Source organism: Myiozetetes cayanensis, unplaced genomic scaffold (assembly GCF_022539395.1).
Source record: "Myiozetetes cayanensis isolate MyiCay16 unplaced genomic scaffold, myiCay2020 scf23, whole genome shotgun sequence".
In the NCBI taxonomy this organism is placed as follows: Eukaryota; Metazoa; Chordata; class Aves; order Passeriformes; family Tyrannidae; genus Myiozetetes; species Myiozetetes cayanensis.
In genome coordinates, this window is record NW_026087445.1 from 6,408,366 (window position 1) to 6,432,429 (window position 24,064).

The following is a 24,064-nucleotide window of genomic DNA, read 5'->3' on the forward strand; positions in this document are numbered from 1 at the left end:
TAACACCTCTGCTGTTTGCACTCATCTCTTTCCTTTTTCTTCCCAATGATGCAAAATTTGCTAAAACAGTGTATTTTCAGTAAGAAATGATGACTGCCTTATCAGCAAGGAAATCTTTGGCCTATTTAGCACAGTCCCTTTCTCACTTACTGTCTGTGTGACCAGTGATTCCCAGTTCCTCTTTTGTTGAGTACCACTGAATAAACATCTGGTTGCCCCAAACCCCGCTGTGCTTGGACAAAGTCCCCCACTGAATTTCATTTTTTTTTTACTTAAAGGACCTTCCAACTTGTGCAGTTTGGAGGGTGACTCAACAGACCTTCATCCAGCTATTTTACTTAAAAAGCACAACTACTTATCCAGTGTCACTTCTTCAACGTGGCTCACAGAAAAGACAGGCACTTCAGCACTGCCATATTGTATGATAAGCACCTAGTTCATCTTCTCACTGCTGTTTACAAATATTAAATGCTTCCTGGGAATATATAAGCTAACTCCCAATTCGACAATAACTGTTTAAACTGCTCACTGGAAAAACGATCACCTCCTACTGTGTTCCTGAGGGTTCTCCATATTTCTGGTATTTAATAAAGATGATACTCACTGATGTTTTTCTTACTCTTCCGTGTCTCTCCTGAATGCTAGTGCATTTTTCATGCTACCAGGCTACAAACTGAGAAGTCAGAATCGTATGGTGAAACCTCACTGAAGTACTTTCCCAACAGCATCTGTTGTGACAGGGGAGGAATTGCAATGGACTGTGTTTGTAACTCACTGTAATCGCTCATTCCCAGCAGGCACAACGAGGAAAGCAAATCATTGCAAGAGCACAATCTTATTCTTATTCTCCAATTACCAGTGTAGTTAATTAGGGGAAAAAAAAAAAGGAGCTCACTGTTTGTCAATATGTGCTCCAGTTGGCAAAACGAGCAAGCTACGCATTTATTTAATCTTCCAAGCCAAATTTACTCATGATTTAAGCGGCTGCAACTGCAATTCTACTTAAGTCAAATGAAATGTTCCTATTTATACCTGAAGCACAGACCTTCAGGTTTGCAAAAGCCCCGGGATGCCCAGTGGAATAGCAGATTGCCACGGAAAGGTCGAGGGAGGGACGCCCCTGAGAGCAGCCTCACAGCCCAGGGTTGGACACAGAAAGCTAAATCAGTAGAAAACAGACTCCCTTGCAGACTGGCTTAAAGCAAGAAGATAAGCCAGGTGTTAACACTGATGCTCTGGAGGAGCTGAGCTGCTCCCCACTGACAGCAGGCAAAGGTTAGTGCCCCGTGCCCAGAGCTGGCCTTGGCAGGTCCTGCTCTCCCCACGCAGCAAACGGCGCCAGAGGAACAGTGTGGGGCTCTGGGGAGAGTTAACCTTGAGCTAAACAGAAGCCCAACGCCAGATGCTGAGTTTCAGAAAGGAACTCCTTACTTAGCTTTTCAGCACATAGAGCATTATTGTATTTCAAGGGAGCTTCAAAGGAAACTGGATTCATCAGAGAAAACGAGCACACCCAAATGAAGCGTGACACAGGAGTCCATCACGCACTGTCACTGCTCTTTTGGGAGACCATCATTGCCCTTCTGTGCAGAACTTGGGGTGAACAGGGGCTGGGGCTGTAACTCTGTATTTATATGCTAATATAGAGGGAGTGCAGAGCAGCTGCTTCTGTGGCAAACTGGTATTTAAACCTGCACATTTGAATAATGCAAATCAAAATCCAGCAGTTTTTATTTTACGACTTCTTAGGCCAGTCCCCTGCCCTTCGAGGGAGAATCTCTCACCTGGGAAATGCAGCTGCACTATCTCCATCAGCAGCTCAGCTCCTGGCCTTTTCCAGAGAACAGAGGCTCAGACTCAGAGCCACTGAACTCTGGGTCAGTACACAACGTGATTCTGTGTGCTAAAACACAGTTATCACTTCTGAAAGGAAAAGAAGTCTCACCTCATTATAACATGGCCTATGGGTGCCAAATACTCATCTTGACATAATGAACTTTTTATTTTAATAGGCTTTATAATCAGAAGGGAAAGCTCCAGAGAGACCATGTGAAACATGGAGGTATTTAGTGCTGTCACTGGCAACGGAGAGTCCTGGCGGATGTCCCTGTAAGAGAGACCATTCCACCCTGGAAAGAGAACCAAGCGGAGCTGAAGGCCGTCAGGTCCCGTTAACATCTCCTGATGCACTAAAGAGAACCATATGGAGTGTGTGCAGGGTTCAAGCAGGGTGAACTGTTCACAACACAAATCACTTGTGGAAGCAGGTAACACTTGCTTTAGTAGCTGCCACTGACGGGCAAATTAGTGGGGACTCACCTACGCAAGATCCTCTCTTGTGTTTGTTGAGCACAAAACCAGCCCAGGATTCCCCAGTGGCTCCCAGAAAAGAGAAAGCTGAACCTTGGGCTGTTGATGTGCTGCTACACTGCAAAAAGGTTTTCTCAGCAGACACTACTAATGCAGCAATGGGGGTCTAAGGTGATAAATTAGAAATTCAAGCAAAGGCTTCGGTGCTCAGAAAGAAGCCAGAGATTTGGGTATGCAAAATTCAAGCAAAGCACGACAAACTGAAACCAGTGCATTCTGCAAACACCCACAGCCTTTGCCAGCTTTATGTTTCCAGGGTACTTGTGAGGGGATCCCTGATTTCTGCCATGTAAATACCAGGTAAAAATGAGATGTGATGTGGCCGGATGTGCAATAACCCACCTTGCCATCTTCAGTGTAGACATTCTCGTTGTACCCTTTGACGATTGTCCGGTCAATGAAGAGGCTCCTCATCACCACTATCACTTTTAACACTTTTCCTAAGGTAACCTGGGAAGGAACAGGAGAAGGACAAAAACAAGCTGAAGGCGAGTTGATGGTGTCTGAATTCATAAGACCATCAAGCTAACAGCTTAAGTTGATGCAATTTCAGTTTTCAATATTTTATAGAGAGACCAAAATAAAAGATCTAAAAGCAGTGTGTGTTATGAGGAGGAGAGAGACTATAAAGTGCAGAACAAACAAACATTCATTTGCAACTGAAAATGTATGAGTTCACAGAATTCCCTTGTGCAGACATGACACTGCCAAGCAATTCTCTCCATTTTATTAACACCACAACTCAATAACTTGTCAAAAACAATGGGCAAATGTGATTATTTTCGATGAATTTGATATTCTCCAATATAAGTCCACTTAGAGAAGCACAATTTGAAAGAAGAATCGGACTCTCCTAATGCTGGCTTGTAAAAGCATGCCATGAGTTTAATGGAAAACATTTTTGGTCCAATAAAAATGTAAAATTATTTCAAAGGAAACTACAGCTTAAAGTAAAAATGTTACATTTTCAAAGGTTTAATTTTCTCCTGTCAAAGTGCTAAAGTGCAAAGCATAAAACTAGTATCATGGAAAACATATAAGGTCAGTTGGAGTGTAACAACAGAAATAAGCCTAAATTGTATTATTGACAAAAATGCAATAATGAAGGCATTTTAATCTAAAAATCAATTTACATTTCAAAGATGAACTTGCACTTCAATATGGTTAAGATGTGTGTCTAACAAGAATTCTTTGTGTTTTGTTATACAGAGATTATTAGAGAGTTTTTCCTCACCCACAAAAGCACAGAACCGAGAGAAAAAAGAAACAATTGGTTCATTTTAATATTTCCCAACCAGCAGCAGCTCATTTTCTGTCCATGTCACAACATTTCATCCTGTAGAGATTAACACACCCTAGAACAACTGTGGTTTTTCACTGCTGACCTCAGCAGACAAATCCACACCCGAAGGCACCAGTCAATATTCATCTTTAATGATTTGTTACATGTTTTTGCTTTCTAACTTCTGCAATTGCTTCCTTCCCAACACCTTGTTCCAACACAAGTAACCCCAACCTGGTGCTGAATAACTTAAAGGCTCTGAAGTGCCAAGATGCTTTTCCCTCTAAGGAGGAGGATGGAAAATATGGCACGAAGGCTCCACTCAAACCAGATGCAGGAAGTCCTAGAGGAGGGTTGGGAGGGGAAATGGGGGTAGGAATGAGGTGACCATACAGAGGTTTGCAGAAGTTACCCAGACTACTGTAAATACTGCATTTATAATCACAAAACAGCAAGGCAGAGCTACAAATCCTGATGGGAAGCCTTTGGCCTGGGACAGGGAGAATTCTAGTACAGAGTCTAAACTTTGTCAGTCAGCTCATGAACTAACCCTCAGAGTGAAGAGTGGAATGTAACAAGCTGAAAAATCCCGTGTGTGGCACTCCAGCTATTTTGTACCACTCCTGCCCTGAGCAGGACTCCCATAGATTTTCCGCTGGCTGGGAGACAGATCAAGACTTTCAGATGATTTTTGTAGGACTGCATCATTAGTTAAGTGTGACAGAAGCAGAAATTTTGTAGAACTAAGCGTAGCTCAGAGAAATTACAGTTCATCATTTTAACAGCACCGAAAGAATGAGGGTAGTAGTACAAAGAATGAACAACAGCCTGTCACCAGACCGGAGGATGCTGTTGGATTTCAAAGCCAAAAGCATGTTCCACAGCTATTTTCAGGGTGAAAACCATTCCATATTGTATACACAGTAAATGCAACACCCTTTATTTTTTCCTCTAGTAATCAAGATTTGTAACTATTCTCAGGACTTGATGTTTCTGTTCGACTCACACATATTTTTCAGATCGTGTTTTTCAGCAAACCATTTTCTTTCAATTCCTGCTCTACGTGGCTGCTTGGGCTCTGTGTTCAGAAAAGATCTCTGTATGGAATCAAATTTACACGACAGTCATACAACTGTGTCCCTATGGATCACCTGAAAGAAGGCAATAACAAACCAATGGCTTTGGTAAAACAGTAATTTGATAGCTCTACTCCAAGCTCCAGCAGTGCAGGTTTCTCCTGGAGGTCAAGACTCATCCAGATGGTCCCTATTTAACAGGCACTGAAACGTCCCTGCATTTCCACAGGTACCAACTGAAAGAAATTTCTTTGCTTATACAGAAAAGATACCTCTCAATTGTGACAAAAAGGCAACAATTTCCTTTCTAAGCCACCTTTTCCTATTAAATTTCAACTTCTCCTGTCGATATCCTGTTAAGACAGCACTTGGCTTTTTAATATTTTGCCTGAAGGATATATGCCAACTCGTCCTTGATGTACAAAATTTTAATTCAAATCAATACATGTACAAGGTCACTTTAAAATTCAATTAATATGAATGAAAAAATATGCCCCACAGTTCTGTGTGCTGAAAATGGAACAGTTGCAAGTTAAATACTTCTGCAGCTTCTGTTTTGGGCTCTGTGTAATAACAATGTATTTCTAACTTCCTTTTAACTAAAGTATACTAAATTCAGGCAGTTAAGTTATTCATAAATCCCCTGCTTCCTAAAATGGAAAGCTCCAGAAGAAGGTAGGACAGGCAGCTGATTGAAATCTGCAATATTATGCAGCTTTTCTGACAAAGATATATAAAATAAAAATCTTCTTGAAATATCCCAGTTTTAAAAATATTTTGTCTATCACCAAGATAAATCTCAAGGAGCATCTGACAGACACAGTATGCCAAGAAAGGGGGAAGGGGAAACGGAATAATCAGGGAGGATGACTTAGATAATTTCTTGTAAGACTGCTAAAAAAGTTCCTATTTAACATCACTTATAATGGGAAAAGAAATAAGCACCTTTCCAAGTAAGGCAGAACCAGGGTCCAAATGAGAAAAGGATGAAAATCAATTTACCATGGCACAACAGCTTGACCACCTCCCCTCCTTTAATTTTGCCTCCTCACTGAAACCAATAGCAAGTGAAAAGCCCTTTTATGAACCATTTAAACAACGCATTAACAAACGTTCTTTCTTAAAATTCATTTAAGTTTGGTATCAGGAAAATGTGTGCTGACAACACCAAGAGCTCCAACACTTTGCAAAAAACTCCCAAAGCTGCAGCTTTCCCCTCAGCATTCCAGGGAATTTGCTGCTGATTTGAGCTGCAGATGCTCTGCAATGCAGAGCTAAAAGAAAGAAAACATTCTTTTCGGTTAACATGGGCACCTCCCTGCTTCTATAAAAAGGAGCACAAGTTTGTGTGTGGTTTTTATTCACCTCAGAAATAAGGCAACATCCAAGCAGAGACAGAACCAAGCTACAGATTTCCAGCAAAAGGCCAGACACCTGCTCCTTGCCACAGAACCAGCCAGAAGCTCATCCTCCCACTTGCAGATCTTTCTTACTAATCTCTACAATGCGTGGAAATCATATTTATACACGCTGAAAAATAAGGTTTTGTATTAAAAATAAAGTTAAAAAACCCCCCAAATACCCAGACTTTCAAACTAAGTTATTTTTTCCCTCATTTTTTTATGTCTCATCTGCTGCTGGTGTGAAGGCTGAGCTTCCCCTCACATGCTCATTATTCTTTAATGATGCCTATTTGTAAATAGCAAGATAAGATGCAATTAAGCCATTAGAGTCTAAATAAACAAACATACTAATTAGGTTCTTTACAAGGATTTCTTTTTTTATGCAAGGGCTGGAATTTACCTTTCATTAGCCTAACCTAATTGCAATAGTGCCTGATAAAAAGTCAACATAAATGAAGGACTTTAAATGATTTCACCATATTAGGGATGAGCTGGTGCTCTTCTCCCTCGGTAACACTCCATATTCTCTTAATAAGGCACAAAAACCTGCCCCAGGATTTTGTTCAAAGGTTCAAGGACAGATTTTGCCAGTGGCCAGTGACATTTACCAAAGGGTCACACCAGTCCAACTTTGCTAAAGGAAATGAAACTTTTTTCCATGCTAAATTACAGCACACTGGGAATTTTACAGAGATGAAGCCCATGTTTGATCTTGCACAGTGTAAATCTATGGGAATATCAATACACACCTGTGAGGCTTTAGGCACAGTAACCCCGTGGAGGGAGCAAAGCTGAGGACACTTCTCACACGCCTTGTTCCCTTTCCCATCAAAAGGTCATTCCTCATCTTACTCATTCTTATATTAGACAAGCAAAGAATGATTTACAATTTACTTGACAACCTCTTTGTTAATTCAAGACATCCTTGCCCTGCATATTTCACCTCAATTGCTGGTTTTAATGCTGTTCAAATGCTGCTTTTCCCTCTTAAGGCACAAACTCTGAAGCCACTGCAGTCACGAGTCCCAGTGTGAGCTCAGGAGTGATTCCTCCAGCTCACCCAAGAGATCCTGAAACATCCCAGGAGTTCCATCAACCACCACAACCAAGCTAATGTCTCCAAGGCAGTAAATCCCTAAATGAATATTCATCCTAAGGGACTAAAAATGAGGTGCTTCAGCCACCAAACATGACCATCAGATCCATATCCCTTCCATGAACCTGCCTTTTATCCAGTGCTCTGGTTTTCCTAATAACCCATCCTAATAAACAGGCAAGGAGAAATGCTTACACTGCAAAGAATTTTGGAGAAAAGATTGTTTTGGAAATAACAGCACTGAAGTGTTTCCAACCAATACAACACCAGTATTGATTTCAAATCACTTTGCAAATCCTCCCTCCCTCCTCCCCAGTTCTCCAACATCTGGGTCTCCTGCACAGAAATCAGTTTGGAGCCTTTCTTAATGAGCAAATAATAAATTTCAGGATCCATTTTCCCAGCAAAAATAATGATTTTATGTAAAACACTGATAAACAAAAATGAGACACAAGGAATTATTCAGTGAACAGATGTCTGGCCTATTTGCAATTAATACAACCCACTGCCATACAATCAGACTGCTTAAAATGCTGGGAACAAGATCTGAAAGTTCAAATGCAAATGTGTCTGATTTTATGGAGAATGAATAAAATCGTATAAAAACCTGTTTCGTATTTTTATATGAGAGGTCTATTAAAAATCTCAGCAGCAACAGCAGAAATTCATAAAAATTAGTTTAGAATCAAAAATTTTTAAGACAACCTGAAGAGAAGAAATCATCATTTCTGCCATGACTTTGACAGAAACAATTCAGTTTTTCCAACTGGAAGTTACTTACACATATCATTATGCTTTAGAAACAGAAATTGCAGAAAACAATTCAGTTATCTCCAAAACTATTTACCCAGTTTGTAACTTTTGTAGGAGTTCTTTACAAATACTGGGGATACAAAGAACTGAAAGACAAAATAATTCCCAGATGTAGACAGGAAAATAAGTTTCTACCCCTGAGCAGGAGTAGCTGGGTACATGATGTTAAGGAAGTCATATTTGTCAGCTGGAAAAGTAGGGCTAAATTTTACTGTTTAATAAAGCATTTCTGATATGGATGAATGAATTGTACCCAGGATTCTTTTCACATAAAATAATATTTTAATTTTGGTAACAGAAACAAAGTGTGTGAAACAATCCAAATAATTTGATGGTGTGACTACTGTATCAGAAAAAAAGTAGTATGTATCTAGGGATACAACTAATTATTAACTAAAAGTAATAATCTAGGTGTTCTTTGTTAATTAAAAATCAGTTAATGTTTTCTTAATATATAAGATGAAGTTTATCTATTTACAATCTGGCATTTCACCAACGAAATCTCACAAAAACCTTAAGGAGTCCACAGTTCCCTCTGCTGCTGCTGGAAATTAATTTTGCATAACACAGTTCTTAAAGCTGATATAATTCTATGTTTAGTCTATTTTATACTGAGTGTGATTAAAAGCTTAATTGAAAAATCACTCCTGAAGATTGGGATTAAACAGCACCTTGAAAAGCCACGATAAACTGCCTTTAAAATCAGCCCAGGATTTCACAGGGCTCTGAAAAGGTTCAATTATTTATGTGCTTGGCCTGTGCAGCACAAATCCAGAGTAATGAGGAACAATTGCTGCGTGTAAATCTGAAACATAAAAACCCTCCTGATTGTCTGAGGAAGCAGAAACCTTCCAGGACTGGCAGGTTGCAACTTTTCAGGACACAGCATTCATGATCTCAGAAACAGTTTATTTTGATTTTTGCTTAGAGTTCCCAGTGTCTGTGAGAGCTGTGCCCTGCTCAGGAGAGCCCAGCTGAGCACAAGGGTCACTCATCAGCAGAGTCTGACCAACAGGCTCCCAAAGCTGCTGATTGTTACGGACTCACAGAATTTTTGGGGTTGGAAGGGACCTCTGGAGATCACCCAGTCCAACCCCCCTGCCAGGGTAGGGTTACCTGCAGCAGGTGACACAGAACGTGTCCAAGTGGGTTTGGGATGTCCCAGAGAGGGAGACTCGACGCCCTCCCTGGGCAGCTGTTCCAGTGCTCTGCCACCCTCATCATAAAGAAGTTCTTCTTCACTTTGAGGTGGAGCTTTCTGTGTTTTAGTTTATGGCCACTGCTCCTCATCCTGACACTGGGCACCACCAAAAAGAGCCTGGCACCACCCTCTTGGATGAGATGATTAGTGAGATCCCCTCTCAGTCTTCTCCAGATGAACCAGGCCCAGCTCCCACACTCTCTCCAGTTCCTTATTCATCTTTGTGGCCTTTGCTGGACCCTCTCCAGTAGCTCTTTGTCTTTCTTGAAGAGAAACACATCCTCTTGAAACACCAGATGAATCTTACCAGTGTGCAAGTCCCACCTCTACAGCTGAGGACGTGAACTGATTTCCCTGTGCACGTGAAGCTGTAGAGCCCGGGGATGGAACTTGCTGTACTGGGTCTTTTCCCTAAAGATCATTTGTTTGGCAAAGGCCCCAACATTTCTGAAGTTTCAAGGAGTCTCCCTTCTTCCCCATCCCCTTCCAATCATTTACACATTCTTAAGACATGGATAGTGCTTACCAGTGCCTTTGAAGATGAATACATGTTCTTTTTTCTGGTAGCTGGAATGATTGTGTTTGAAGATGTCATGAAAACCAGACTTTTTACATCAAGGACTTCCATGAGCAACATCAGGTATGACATGAACAGTGCAAGGATGAAAATGGCTGAGATTATACAGTCAGTTAATTAACTCTGGGCAAACAGGATGGTTGTCAAATATTTTTAAATAAAATGAGCGCTATCTGAACACTTTGGTCTTGTGGTAAACCACCCTGCTGCAAGGGAGCAGCTCCAGATGTAACTTGGGCTAAGTTCAGAGTGAGAAATCACAAGTGGTGATGAAACCTTCCTCCTTCTGGGGGTGGTGCTCTCACACTGCCCATCCTGCAGCACCTTTTCCTGAAGGATCTGTGCCTGAAAACAGCAAAAGCTTTTGTAGCAGTCAGGGCCAGATGGAAAGTGCCATATTGGCAACATCAACTGAGACAGATGGGGAAGAGGGAAAACCTGCCTGAAAGAAAAAATGATAAACCCATCACACAACCACATACAAAAATACTTTAAAAACAATCTTTTTGATCTCTGATCCAAGGGAAATATGCATAGCACTGGTTCAACACGGGGCTGCGATCTTGTAGCAACAAAAATGTCCTTGATTTAGGGAGCAACTGCCACATGGAATTCACTCCATTACTGCTGCTGGAAAAAGGGGCTTCCTTTACACTTACCACCCTACCTTATTCCTTAGTCACATCCAAGATAATTTACCTTATGTCCTAATTGTGCCTGAATCTTGTACAGCATCATCTATCTATTTTCTGACCTCAAAAAGCCATCAGAAGTACAAGGGACTTCTATATGCAAAGAGGGGCTCTCAGAGAATGGAAAGGGTTTCCAAAGAAGCAAACCCAGACATTTTTCTATAGCAAAAAGATGAATATAAACTCAGCTTAAGCAGAAATGCAAAAACTCCCAAGACTTATAGCTTCTTAAGGCTGCACTGATGGATTCCATTCTTTTCTGGAATATATTGTTCCACTCGGTGAATCCAACAATTGCAGATTAAATGTTTTAATGCCAGCTGTTTATTTTAACCTCTGACTCAAGTTAATCTCTTGTGAATTTGAGGCTGTTCAAAGAAAGTTAATAACGAGATGTTAGACAGTTGATTAATTAAAACCAACCACAATTCAAAATAATTTAAAATTAAAATTAATCACAGCAAGACTTACTATAGAGAAATCAACAGAGAAAAATACAAGCAAAAATCTAACCATAGTAGTGTTTTACAGCCAATAAACTCACAATATAAAATTTGAGGCGCAGTCCTAACATTGACTTACATCGACTCATCAGTTTTGTTTTGACAAAATATCTGTGTATATGGTGTATTTTCCAGTTTCATTTAAAATTTGGCAAAAGATGTGACTACTTGGAGAAAATCAGCATCCACCTGCCACACTATGGACTCCACTTCCACGCTGCTGCCTCAGAGTAGGAGCTTTACAGACTTCTCCTGTATGAGAACAACAGCTGCCCATGGAAATGGATGTGAACAACGGGTTCCTCTGGAATGAAATCCTGCTTGGCCAGGCAGAAATAAGTCGAATGTATTGGTCTTGTTTATCTCTAGACCAGCCTTTACTGCTCATTTACTTCAAAGGCAAATTCTTAACTTCATCATAAAACAGAAACTCACTGACCCGAGAACAATGTGAACAAATTTAAATCATACTGGTTTCCTTCTTCTTTTCTTCCTCACAACACTCTCTTCCTTCTTAATTATCATGATTAAGACTCACTCATTGCCAAGTCTGCTGAAAACCACGGTGAATATTTGAGTTTGTGCTCATATTTCTACAATCACATTTAACAATAAAAAAGGCAATAGATCTTTCATTGAAAGGGGAAATTCTTTTTATCACTCATTTGCCTAAGAGCAAGAAAGAAGCTGCACTGCTGTGACAAATAAATTGTATGTTTCTAAAAAAAAGAAAACAAAAGGAATTATCTTTAATAACCAGCATTTTAGGGACAGTGATTCAACCTGTTCAGAAATTCAACTCAAGGGGGGATTAAGCGATCCAACTCACCAGAAGCATTGCAGAGGTTCCATTTGGCCGGGATAGCTGGATAGACATTTCAGGGAACATCCTATCAATCCGACTGATCACATCATCAACGTATCTGCCAACCAAACCAAAACAGCAGCATTAGCACACGGGCTCCTTCTCACACACAGGGATTATTACTCCTTTATAACAATGTTCATGGGACTTTCCTGAATTAATTCTGCTTGTTTTTCAAAAGCACATGCCAGTATAATTCAAGGAGTCATTGATAACAGGAAACAAACCAAAGCCCTACGCAAGTGGTTTTGAAAATTAATTACTCTGCCCTTAAAACCAGGCAATTTTTAGTCCAAATCTGTCAGACTCAAACTCCTGCCACTGTATTTCTATACCTTCTCCTCAGGGGGGTCGAAGGACACATGATCAAAATTACTCTTCCATCATAGGAATGCAGAGGCTGTCACGTCCTTACTCTCTCTTTGATGAACTAAACTGATAGAGGTTTTATCAAAGTCTTTAGACTATTCTTCGGGGTGCTTTTTTTTTCCCCCGAATCTTTCCAATTTATTTCATGCACTGGTGACTCTGAAATTGCCAAGCACATTGCAGGAGTTCCTCTGGAGTGATCAAACACAAAGGTAAAATAACATCCTTCCCTGCTGGGTATAACCCTCCTGCTTCTGCAGGCCAAGGTGAGCCAGCATGCACTTGTCTTGTTCCCTGAGATCAAATTAAGAGCTGACATCCATTAACACTTAGGGAGACCTGGTTTCCCAGGGCACATCACCCCATCCCATGGGCAAGCCTCAGATCCTTCAGCCACTCCTCTGGGCACATTAAAATCCAAATATTTGCTTTAGCAGAGAGTATTTACAGGACAGTCTGTGCTCGGACCTGTCCTCTGGTACTGTTTTTGGTTCTCCTGAGGTACCCAGCAGAAGGGAGGAGCACCTCCCTTGTTATCACAGAAACACAGAATGGTTTGGTTTGGAAAGGACCTTAAAGCTCATCTCATTCCAACCCCCTGCCACGGGCAGGGATGCCTTCCACTAGAGCAGGTTGCTCAACATTCATCTGCAAACTCTGCAGCTTGATCAGATGCATGAATAAATTCATCAATAAAACTGTTTTCATGCTAAGCCACATTTGTGCTCTGGGAAAAAAAAAGAAAAAAAAAAAGAAAAAAGACTTTGGAAAAAATTGGTTGCCCGAGTTAGATTAACAGTAAAACTAAAACATCTAATTGTTTCCCTTTAATCTGTTTAAATAAAGGCCAAAAATATTGAATTCTTGCTCTTCAGTGTAATTCAGTTCTAATGTTAGTGCTAAAACCCCCTATGCTCCAATCGCTGCTTTACAAAGCAAAGGATTAAAATAACCAGAAAAAAATAAAATCAAATCAGGAAAGCTACACTTCCACAGCTGGTTAAATCAGCCCACTTTTAAAAGTAACTAAAGAATGAAATGAGTTATGACAACTTTGCATAAAATCCTTAATCCACGCTGTGCACAAGAAAGTTCCCCCATTCGCTGCAGTGACTCATTAACACTTGCTGCTGATAAGCAAAGCCAAAACACCCAGAAGCCAAGAACTTCCTCAGCACTTGGGAAGAGGAGGCACGAAAGACACTGCTCCAGGATGAGCAAACTACACATCAACAGCACACACCCAACTGACTGGAAACGTTACTGAACCCCACACTTAGTTTAGAAAGCATGAGAGTTGATGTTGTTTTGTAAATGCAATTACTCCAGGCTCCACAGATAAATTAATCTCTTGCTTGTGGGGAGTGGACAGAGATGACTGACTGTGGTACAGGAGGGAGAGGGTCTGTGGTTCTCCATCAGCACAGCCTCACACACCACAATGCAGATTATTGCACACCTTAAGTGTTCCAAAGTTCTTCCAAGCTTTGGGCAATAAGAAGTTAAAGACAAACAAAATATGAAGTTGCATAAAACGAGACACTGACACAGTGCATTAAGGATGGAAAATTCAAGTCATTTTAAATCACGTGAACAACAGCTGGACTCAGGCATTTCATCTGCTTAATCCCAGCAGACATCCTTTGAAAATGGGATCCAGGCTGGGTGGAGGTAATCAATTCTTCGAAATCTTTCTTAGATAGGATTATTTTTAAAATGTAAAACTTGTCTTGACCACGAGGCTTAAAACCTGACCCAAACCCAACTGTCGCCCTGTACTACCTGAGCAGTATAAGGTGGAACAGGGAATTCACAGAGAGCTGTGAAGTCTTCCCTTTAAATGAAATCACACATAGAGCAATCCAAAAATCTTTTCATTTGTATTAATCAGCTTCTGAAACCACTTACAGGTGACTTACCACAACCTTCTGGGCTCAGAAGCCTGTTAATTTTGTACCACTTTTCACAGATCAGCTGACAAAAAAGAAAATTAAACCCAGGTGCTTCAGGAAATACTTTGGCAACTCTATCAGGACCATCCACACTGGGAGCATTTTCCTTCTCAGTCATTGGGATGTCAGAGAAGATCCAAGGCCAATAGGATAAAAGAGCATGATACATGTAGCATTGTTTTGCCTTTTTTCCAAGTAGACATCAGGCTTTCCTGAGCACTCATCAGAACAGAAGGATTCTTCAAAGATCCATATATAATTACTAAATTAGCCCGACTATGTGGTGGCCTCAAATATAAAATGACAAACAACCTAATCTAAGGCAAAATTCTTCTACAGATTTGCCCTTCAGAGAGGACATCTGGTAAAACATCTTGCGAAGGGATGGATGGATATGATAAATCAGAAGCAGCAAAGTAATGTAAAAGTGTAACTAGTGATGACTTCAGAGAAAAAAAACTGAGGAACACATGATAAAGACAAGATAAAGTGCACTCCTGAGGCTGTCTGGAAAAAGGGTCAGAGAAAAAGATGCTGTCTGGAACTTATTTTGCAGAACTGAACCACGCTAATTTAGTGCCAAAATAAGCAGAGTCGCAACTTACACATCTCTGTCCAGTTTTAGCTCAAAAATATGATAGTTCCTATTTATGTTCCAGAACCTCTTGCCCAGTCTCAGAGAAGTGAAGCACTTGAGGATGGAGAAAAGTCTAATTTTACTTTGCCAATGAGCACTTGTAAGTTCTGACGTCCTTCCCATATCTCAGCTCTCTCCTACATACAAAAGATGCTGGTTGGAAGGAGCATTTACAAACCCAGAAGGAATAATTCAGAGCAGGGAAAAGCAAATGGAAATAGATTTGCTCAAGCATTTGGCCTATTTTCCTCTTAAGAAAAAAGGAATTAATGACATTCTCAGAATTAAGCACAAGCTGAAATTTTGTGTACTAGAACAGGCATTGTTTCACCTACAAAGGGCTGAACAGAGTGTCTAGACACACCTCCTCTGATGCAAAGGGTGCTCAAAAAGGTCTGAAGCCAGACTGCAAAGGATCATACCCAGTAATTCCTGTGTTACAGCACAGTATTTAAACTCTTTACAGATAGAATTTCATATTATTTATTCTTCTAGGCCTCAAAAGGCAACTTGTTGCAACACTCAAAGTTAGTCCCATTCAATTCAAAAAAGCTTCCAGTAACTTCATTAATGCCTGAGTCCCACTCCAGATCCATGTGCATCTCCTAATCCAGATCCATGAGCATCCCAGTCACAAAAGAACAATGGACTTGACCAACAAGACTCCCCTCATTAAATCTTACCAAGTATTAAAGCAATAAAGTAACAGAGACACTCATTGAAAAATATCTCTGCCATTTTTCCAGTAAGTGCATCCATAAATCCTCTGGTCTCTATTAGAGGAACAATGCCTGGACCAGACAAGAAGACATTTCTGAAGCCAGTTAGAAAATACTGTTTAGAAAGGCCTAATTATCTATGCAAAACACTCACTGAGAAGTTTCAGTGCTAAAACATCAGGCTGACAATGTAGAAATAATCCAGGAACCATTTCTGCAGATAAATGGTCTGGTGCCATCACTTTGATTCACATAAAGGCCCCCCCAAAAGACATCAGTATAGAAAAGGAATTAATTATAAATGCCTTTCAGTTCCACACTGGACAGATGGCTTAGCTCTCTGATGTGACCTCTTTTTTTTTATTTTTTTTCTAATTTTTACTGGATTAGATCCAGCAATCCAGTGTTAGTGTGATGTTTAACAGCTTAGACAAGACTTAAATGGCATTTATCCCACAGTGTTTCACTGGCATGCTGTTCACTTTATCCACTCAACACAACAATTTCCAGATCAGAAATACAGGTATTAATAAGCATTTTCCAAGGAGGTCTTTTGGAAGAAAGAAAACTTTGCTAAATGATCTTGGTAAGATGGAGAAAAAAGGGTGGATGGGGAAATACTCACTTGTAATATGAAAGAGGGTAAACTTTCCTCCACACTCAATGGAAAACATCACATTTGAGATGAAAAAAACTCCACAATTCTGTTGAATCAGGATTCATGATATTCTGGAGAGCAACAGGGGTAACTCTCCACACATTCTCTCACTTACTAGCACAGTATTTACTTGCTCCAAGATTTTTTTTTTTTTTTTGGCTTTCAGTTACTATTTTCAACCCAGCTAATAATTTCTTTTCATATGTGTGATATTTCAGAAGCATGGGCTGCTGAAGGCATCAGGACACAGAGCCTGCCTGCACTCATTCCAAGAACCATGGAACAGCAATTTTTTGCAGAACCAAAACTCAGCATACATGTAACCTAAAGCTTTTAGCAGCAACAGGATTTAAAATATTATAGATTTTTACAAAGAGACTCAATAGTTTTCAGGCAACCTGATTAGAGAAATAGTCCATTTTAACACATACAAGGTAATCACAGTTCTAGCGTGATTTATTCATCATGGAATTAAAGTTTTAATTTGATTCAGCTACCTGCTAGGCAAGTCTCTGCAGGTAGCAAATTCAAGTTGATAGAAGGCTTTTCAGAAGCATCAATTAGCAACAGTTATTAAAACAGTGACCTCTGCCAGCTTTGGTGAGATGACACTTCCTGCTTGGATAGGCAATGAAGAGTGTGAAAAGAAATTCAACACCACTCACGCTGCGAGAGAGACTTCAAGCCTCGAGACTAAATTAGACAGCTGGCACAATCCCTGACATCTGCACAACAATCCTGGAAGTCTCTGCCTCGTCCCACAAATTCCACAGGTTTTGCTGGTTGTTTGGTTTTGTTTGTTGGTGTTTTTTTTAATTTGTTTTGTTTTAGTTTTTTTTTCTTTTTATTATTGTTAATTCAGGCTCTTGCTTTTTAGTTCTGTAGAACCTCTATAAGAATGCTTGTGTTTCCTGGCTCCAGTACTAAACTTGCTTGTTTTGAGCAACTTCTCCTCCAGCTATGTTTCCCTGCCAGGCTGTTTTCTCTTACAGTTGTTACCACCGTCCTCTTGTCCTTTTCTGAACAAAGTGCTTCAGCAGTTTTCTCTCTCTTCTCACCCAATTTTTAAGTTTCTCCTGGTGGAAGGCTCCAGCCAGGAGTCTGTTTCTTCTCATCCCTTCTCATCTGCACATTAACTTGGTCTCTGCTACTCCTTCAATGCCTCTGCTCCCCCTGTAAAATCTTTATTCATGATGCATTAAAAAGGGAAAACGTTCTCTCTCTCAAATAACTGACTTCTAACTACCACGAGGTAAACTGAGGGCAGAAGGAGTAAACCTGAGCCTCTAGAGTTGTACACAGTTCTTCAGTCTTGGGGCTAAAACAGAATGAGCAGGAGGGAGTTCTGACCAAAGTCTTGGTAATATGAAGCCAGAAATGTGGGAATAAGTAAGGCAGAATGTGTGGACTACAGGGAACTGATTTGCTCAGACACCCTGAGCAAAGGTCCTAAAGGAACAAATTTGCTAAGATTCATGCCCAACATCAGCTTGCCCTGCAGAGGGAAAGCAAGACAACATACATTTGAAAGCACTGAAAGACCCAACCCCATCCCTGAGAGAAGGCACACTTCCACTGATTCTTACAAATTCACTTGCCTTCAACTTTGCTACGGATGTTATTTTGGTCATAGAGGAGTTTTATTATTGAGTGGATGCAAAAGATTAAGTTCTGTGCCTAAATAGTCTAGCAGTGTTTACATATAAACACAGGGTGGTCTGCTGCAAAAGCATATGCACACAGAGCTGTATCAAACACTTACCATCTGCACTTCTCACTCACAAAAGGCCAAACCTGGTACAGCACTTAAGGATGCATGTGAAGTCGTTTGGACAGTTCTCTAGGAGCCAAGGCAGGGTGTTTAAGGGTTGGATTTACACAGGCATTTAGAAACCTGAGGCTGTGATTCAACAATTCTCAGCCTTCAGCACCACCAGTGCCATAAGGCACTGACACATCCCCTCCTGCACATTGCAGCGCTCAGCCCCCTCAGCTGTGCTGTGCTGGAGGAGCTGGAGCTCACAACTGAGCTGGCTTGGAAAAAAAAAGAAAGTACTAGTTTAAATCTAAACCAGTTTCATGACTCAAGTCCCCACGTGCCAGCACAATTCCTGCTGGGATCACGCATCACCAGGCCAGGAACACGGAACACCAGGGTCCTTCTATTACAACAACAAAATATTGGTTTATGGTAAAAAGTGTTACTTAAACTGCGTTGTTTGTACAGCAAACACGACTCTGAATTCTTCAGTGCTACCGTGAGTCCACTGCTAAGAGACATAAACCTGCAAGGAATGTCCTCAAAGGAATGAGCTGACACTGAGGGTACAAACACGTGCAGGTTCTCCCGCTGAATGCTCCTGGAATGCAAACCTGCTGCTGAATCAGTCTTTGGACACCTGCACACCTACATTAAACATGAACACTTCTGTAACACACTCTGAAAACACATGTTGTCAGTGCATAGTTTGTTTCTTAGGACAGAGCAAAAAGACAGCTGTTGACGACACTGAATTCCAGTGAACCACCCTGAAAAGTGTAACTTTAATAAGGAAAAGTAAGTTACAAATTGGCCTTGCAGTCCAATTCCCAGAGCTATTCTGTTATAGTATTGGAATAGTTTTTTCTTTGTACTTATGTGGAATGCTCTTCAAAGTGCCTTTAATTCACAGCAGTAATCATGAAAGGAATATGGATATTAGAATGTGTGAAAACTGGTTAACAAAACAAGCATGAATCTACTTTACAGTCATCACCAGGATCCTGCCTGAGCCTGCACAAGTCCGTGCTTTATGGAAAACATTAACTCCTTTTATACATACCTTGAAAAACAGCCCTCCCTTAACCATGCAGCATCAGTGATAAAATAATTTCAGAACCAATCCTTCACAGCACATATGTACTGTTTATATTTCCACTTCTTCACCAAACTAGATGTTGCTCCACAGCCCAACAATAAATGCTAACAACAGTCATTTTCAGGGGCTTGGATAAGAATCAGAGTTATTACATCAGTGTTTATCTACAAGATGGTTCTTGAATTATTCCTGACTTGTTGAGCGATTTGTGCCCTACACATCAGCCTAAAATTGCACGTGCACATAACATGTTTCCATACAGTAAATATATATTTCCATGTAGCAGAGCTGTGCCAAAATTCCTCAGAAGCTGCCCCCCACCCAGTGTTTCTGAGCTGGGTAAGGTCCACCTTCTCCACTACCTGTGGCTGAGCAGGTCACCTGAGGATTCAGTCATCTGGGAAAGGTCCCACTGTGTGGAGAGACCACCTGATGGGATGCTGACACTGTGCACTGCTCCACACTGTCAGTCCCAAGTTCAGCCTCCTCAAGCCAAAATTCAGTATTTTATAACATGTTATTTTCAGCTCTGCTATTGAAAAATTACTGCAATAGCAAAGCCTTCTCACTTACTTTCTTTGTACTTTATTTCTCCCTCAACAGAGCAGAAATTACAGTACTCACCTCCTTTCATGAACAGAAGATGCATGATACCTATTATTTATTCTACATCTATGAAAAGCAGGAAGATTTTACCTCTGGGTGGAGAGACTGATGAACAGGAAACAGAGGATGTTGTGCCCAGTTAGACCTTTCTTTACACTGTGTTTGACCATGACAGGCACTGCTGGAAGGAAGAGATCTTTGTGATCACTTCTGCCATGTACAGCAAGTCCCAGAACTTTGTGAAGGCATCAAAAATTCCAGAGGATGGGAGGAAGGAAGGATTAAGGATATAACCCCCTGGAGAACAGCTAACATATCAAATCAGGAGAGCAGAACAGACCATTTCATACACAGGACTGAAATACACAGAATTAGCAAGTAAAAATTCAAATTTTAGGCCTCATCAATAGACTTCAAACAGCCACTCAAAACAAGCATCCACTTCAAGATCTAGTGCTTTGTTAAAATTATAAACTGTGATAAGAACAGGCAAGTCCTAATAGCACTAGTTCTAAGGGTACTTAGGATACTTGATATCAGCCTTTAAGGACCCTTAAGATCGATTTGTTATTCTGTAATTAAGAGAAAAGTAAAGGCAAAGAAAAAAGTAGGAAAGATGAGATACAAATGATCACTTGCACAGCCCAGTGCAATTTATTACATCACCTTTTACCAAATACACATTTCAACTTTTGTGATCACCTACTTCAAGTTTTCCTTGGGGGAATTTCATAATTACTCCTGATTTTTAGCTCTTCACAATTATGCTCTGACCAAGTATTTTGATCTGCCTGTGATACTGCAGAGATAAAAATCTACCTTAAAACTCAGGGGTTTATCAAAAGACTCCTTCAAGGTCATCTTCACACTCCAGTACAAAAACTGGAGATAAGAAGTACAATTAGGCATTTATAAACTCAAGGCTCTCCCAGTACAATCATTCAGGAGAGAGAAGCCCTTCAAAACATTATTTGCTAAAAAATACATTTTCATCACTCCTTCCTCCAGCATGACAAGCTGTTCCTCAGGTTGGGAGTTTTTATAGGGCTTATGGAAATTAATTGCGTGGCTTCCGCTGTAAGTCAGCGTGGGGGAGGAGGGCGAATTCCCTTGAGGAAACTCTCTGGAAAAAAAAAACCACACCTTTCTCTTTAAATAAGAGTTGGTTAAAGGACAGGGTTTATCATGGCAGTTACTCCTGGGCTTGCTGAACACAGCACGGCAAAGCGACCGCAGGAATTCACGGCGCCTTTTTGGCCGTTTTCCCGCTCTTTTGGCCATTTTCCCTCTCATTTGTTATTTCCCCTCTCACAAGGATCACTGTGCAGCCACCACGGAGATCAGACAGGCTGTATGTTCACTATGGCTTTCTAAATGCTGGAGCCTCAGTGCTCCCTGTGTTCTGCCTCTGCCCTGAACAGGTAGAGCAGAGTCTAAAATCTTTCCTGGGGCTGAGGCCTGGACTGAAGCCAAGTCCCACTGTAAGCAAACACAGAAGTTCAGAAGTGTAGTTGTTTTACATTACCTGTAGAGGTTCCCTGAAAAATAAAACATAAACTAGCATTCATGCCAAATGTATCTACCCCTTTAGAACCACCACGTCTGCAGCTATCTGGCAGAAATGTTCAGCTTATTAAAAAATAATAGCATTCTGTTTATGTAAGTGTTCTAGCAGAGAAAAGTGCCTAAGTGACACCCAAGGAATGAAGATCTCCTTAGGTAAATACAAACACGATTATTAGCACTGCTTAGCTTGGTTCCTAGTTATGTTTCCCTAATTCCGAGCAACCACTTCATGAATATCGAGTTGCAAACTTGTGAAGAGCAAATTCCTTCAAGGTGATTATTCAAAGTAAAGAAATCCCAAACTGTCAGACAATTTCCAATAGTAAATAGGTACAGATTAAAAAAAAAAAAAAAAAAAAAAAAAAAAAAAAAAGGACAGTCTTGAGTGGCATGAAATAATCCACCTGTACCTGGGACTGTACTTGGTCACAAGCCAGAACTCGGACTCTGCCAAACAACATCTCAAAAGTGCTGCTACAGACAGGCAAATAAAAGATTTCTTGCAGCCCCTGCAGACACCACCAGCCTGATGAACCTTCCCTGATCTGCAGCCGGGGTGTCTGGCCCGTCTGTCAATGCCAGTGGCTCTCAGCAGGGAGTGCTTTATTATTCCAAAAGGAGGCTCCAATAAGAGAGGGTCAGCCCTGAATCACTGCCGTGAGAAGATTTAATTAGATTTTTACACTCACTAAAGACAGTCCCTGCACACACACCAAATATTAAATATGGAGATAAATGATAGTCTATTTTAAGGCAAGGTTACTTCTGTGTTCTGTTTTAAACTTCCTGTTTATATTTTTCCTTTTCCTGAGATGGCTCTTTACATGATCCCGTTACACTGGCCAAGCTTAAAGGTTTCTTGGGAAAAAGAGTTCAGTGATTTTTTGATTAAAACCTCTCTAGGCAGATCTGCTGAAGTATTCCACCCAATACAGAGCTCTATCTTTTCCTGGGAAAAGCTCTGATGCATCAAAACACCCCAACCATACCAAACTAAAGAGAAAAAAACAACAAAACATCCCAAATCTGCATCATCACACAGTAGAAGCTGCAGAATCATTTGATACCAAACACAATATATACCAATGCAACATTGTAATACAGTGTTTTAATTAAAAATGTACTGGATAAAGAAGAGAATGGGACTCAGCTATATTAATACACACAGCTGCAAACTATCTGTATTAGCAGACAGAATGTTCATTAAGAGCAAAATTATATCAAAGATCTTTCTAAAAGCCACCAGAGGAAAGCTGAAGTCAACCACGAGGGCCAGGGCTATTAGGGCTGTTTCAATCATTAGGAAACCATTATCTCAAAATCATGCTGCTACCAGGATACAGGTTCACCCAGCAACATGACAGTAAATTATATGATTAATTAGCTCCCACATAGCTGCTCTGAGTCAACCAGTTGAAACTGATGCCCTAAAGAAACAGATAAAATATTACTAAATGGTACCTATTGCCTCAAAAGGCTGTCCTGCAGTCATACTTCCAAACATCAGTGGAGTTGCAGATGTTTTATGGGGGCTCTCCATCCACACTCACTTTGCATTCACTGCTCACAGCCCTGACACCGATTGGCATTTCTGTCTTTGATTTTGCTTCCACCACTTAATTATTTTCGCTTTTTGCCTAAAATTGCAGTCATCAAGTTTCCTGTAGATTCAAAACACAAACTACACTTGCATTCATCCAGTGTCAGATCCATTCTTAAGAGCACTTCAGAGGCATTTTTAAAAAGGAGACAAAATATTTGCCATTGATTGCATTGTGTAATTATTTGGCAAAAGACATGAGACAAACATTGCACAATATCTCTGAAAAGAAGCATGAACGTGGGAAAGCTGAAAAAGAAAGCTTGACTGAGAACAAAACAAATGTGGCTGAAGTTGCACCCACCACTGAAAGCTTTACTGCTTTGACTGGTGTCCTGCACCCCATCCCATCAGACTGAGTCAGCTGCACTCAGCGAGAGGGCAGCAACAGCAAAAGCAAAAATATGGGCAAACAAAACAAAGGGCTCATTTTACTCTTTCCAAAGGCTTTAAAAAAAACCCCAAACTCCTAAAGCATGAGCTTAAATGCACGTGTGTACAAACATTTCCCAGCATCACTGACATGCCAGGAGAGGCTCTGTGCTCACCCAGAGCATCTTCTCCTTCACACTGAGCATGTGGAAATGAATTACTTGATTAGGATTCGAAAGCAAAGAGAGTCGACTGTGGACAGACCTTATCTGAGAGGAAAAAACCTCTTTACTGAAATTCTCTGAAACAACCAGCCAGAGCAGGTTAACCTGAAAATGAAGGACCATCCAACACCCAGGTTCTCTATGTACCTTCTTCACACCAGCATTCTTAAGATGTGTCAAGAATTTCAGCACAAGGTATTTGAGAGATATTCAAAACACAGACTTTTAAGATCTAGTAGATGCTGACACTTTAATAAAGCAATTAATGCAAAACCAAACAGTGGCTCACTTGCATAAAAGCTTTTTGGGGGAGGACTAAGACACACAGAATTAAATGGCTTAAATACATATCAGCACAGAAACAGCTGATCCAATCATGGCACTGCAGAGAGAGGCAAAAGCACAGAGCAGGAGAGAAAGGATATTACAACACTCAGGCTTCAATACTGGAACCTCTCTCTGCCTGTCGATGACTTAATAAAAAACAGAGGGAAAACAGCAATTGTAGAACAACAGAAAGAAATTAGTAGCAGCAGATAATATTTTAGTTGTACTGGCAAAAATTATAATTGATTTTCTGTCTGTGGTGTTAGAGCTGCTATCTTTGCACTGAAAATAAATTTTC

General features: G+C 40.5%; 1 protein-coding gene across 1 annotated transcript in view; it reads right to left on the reverse strand.

The window, feature by feature from the left end:
* The window catches only part of MED27 (mediator complex subunit 27), an 84,189-nt gene that overhangs the window by 13,702 nt on the left and 46,423 nt on the right, over window positions 1-24,064 (reverse strand). The window contains exons 4-5 of the mRNA XM_050320265.1: window positions 11,843-11,936; window positions 2,713-2,820 (exon numbers count right to left, since the gene is read on the reverse strand). Of these exons, the coding sequence (XP_050176222.1) occupies window positions 2,713-2,820; window positions 11,843-11,936 (202 nt within the window). The remainder of the gene's footprint in view (window positions 1-2,712; window positions 2,821-11,842; window positions 11,937-24,064) is intronic.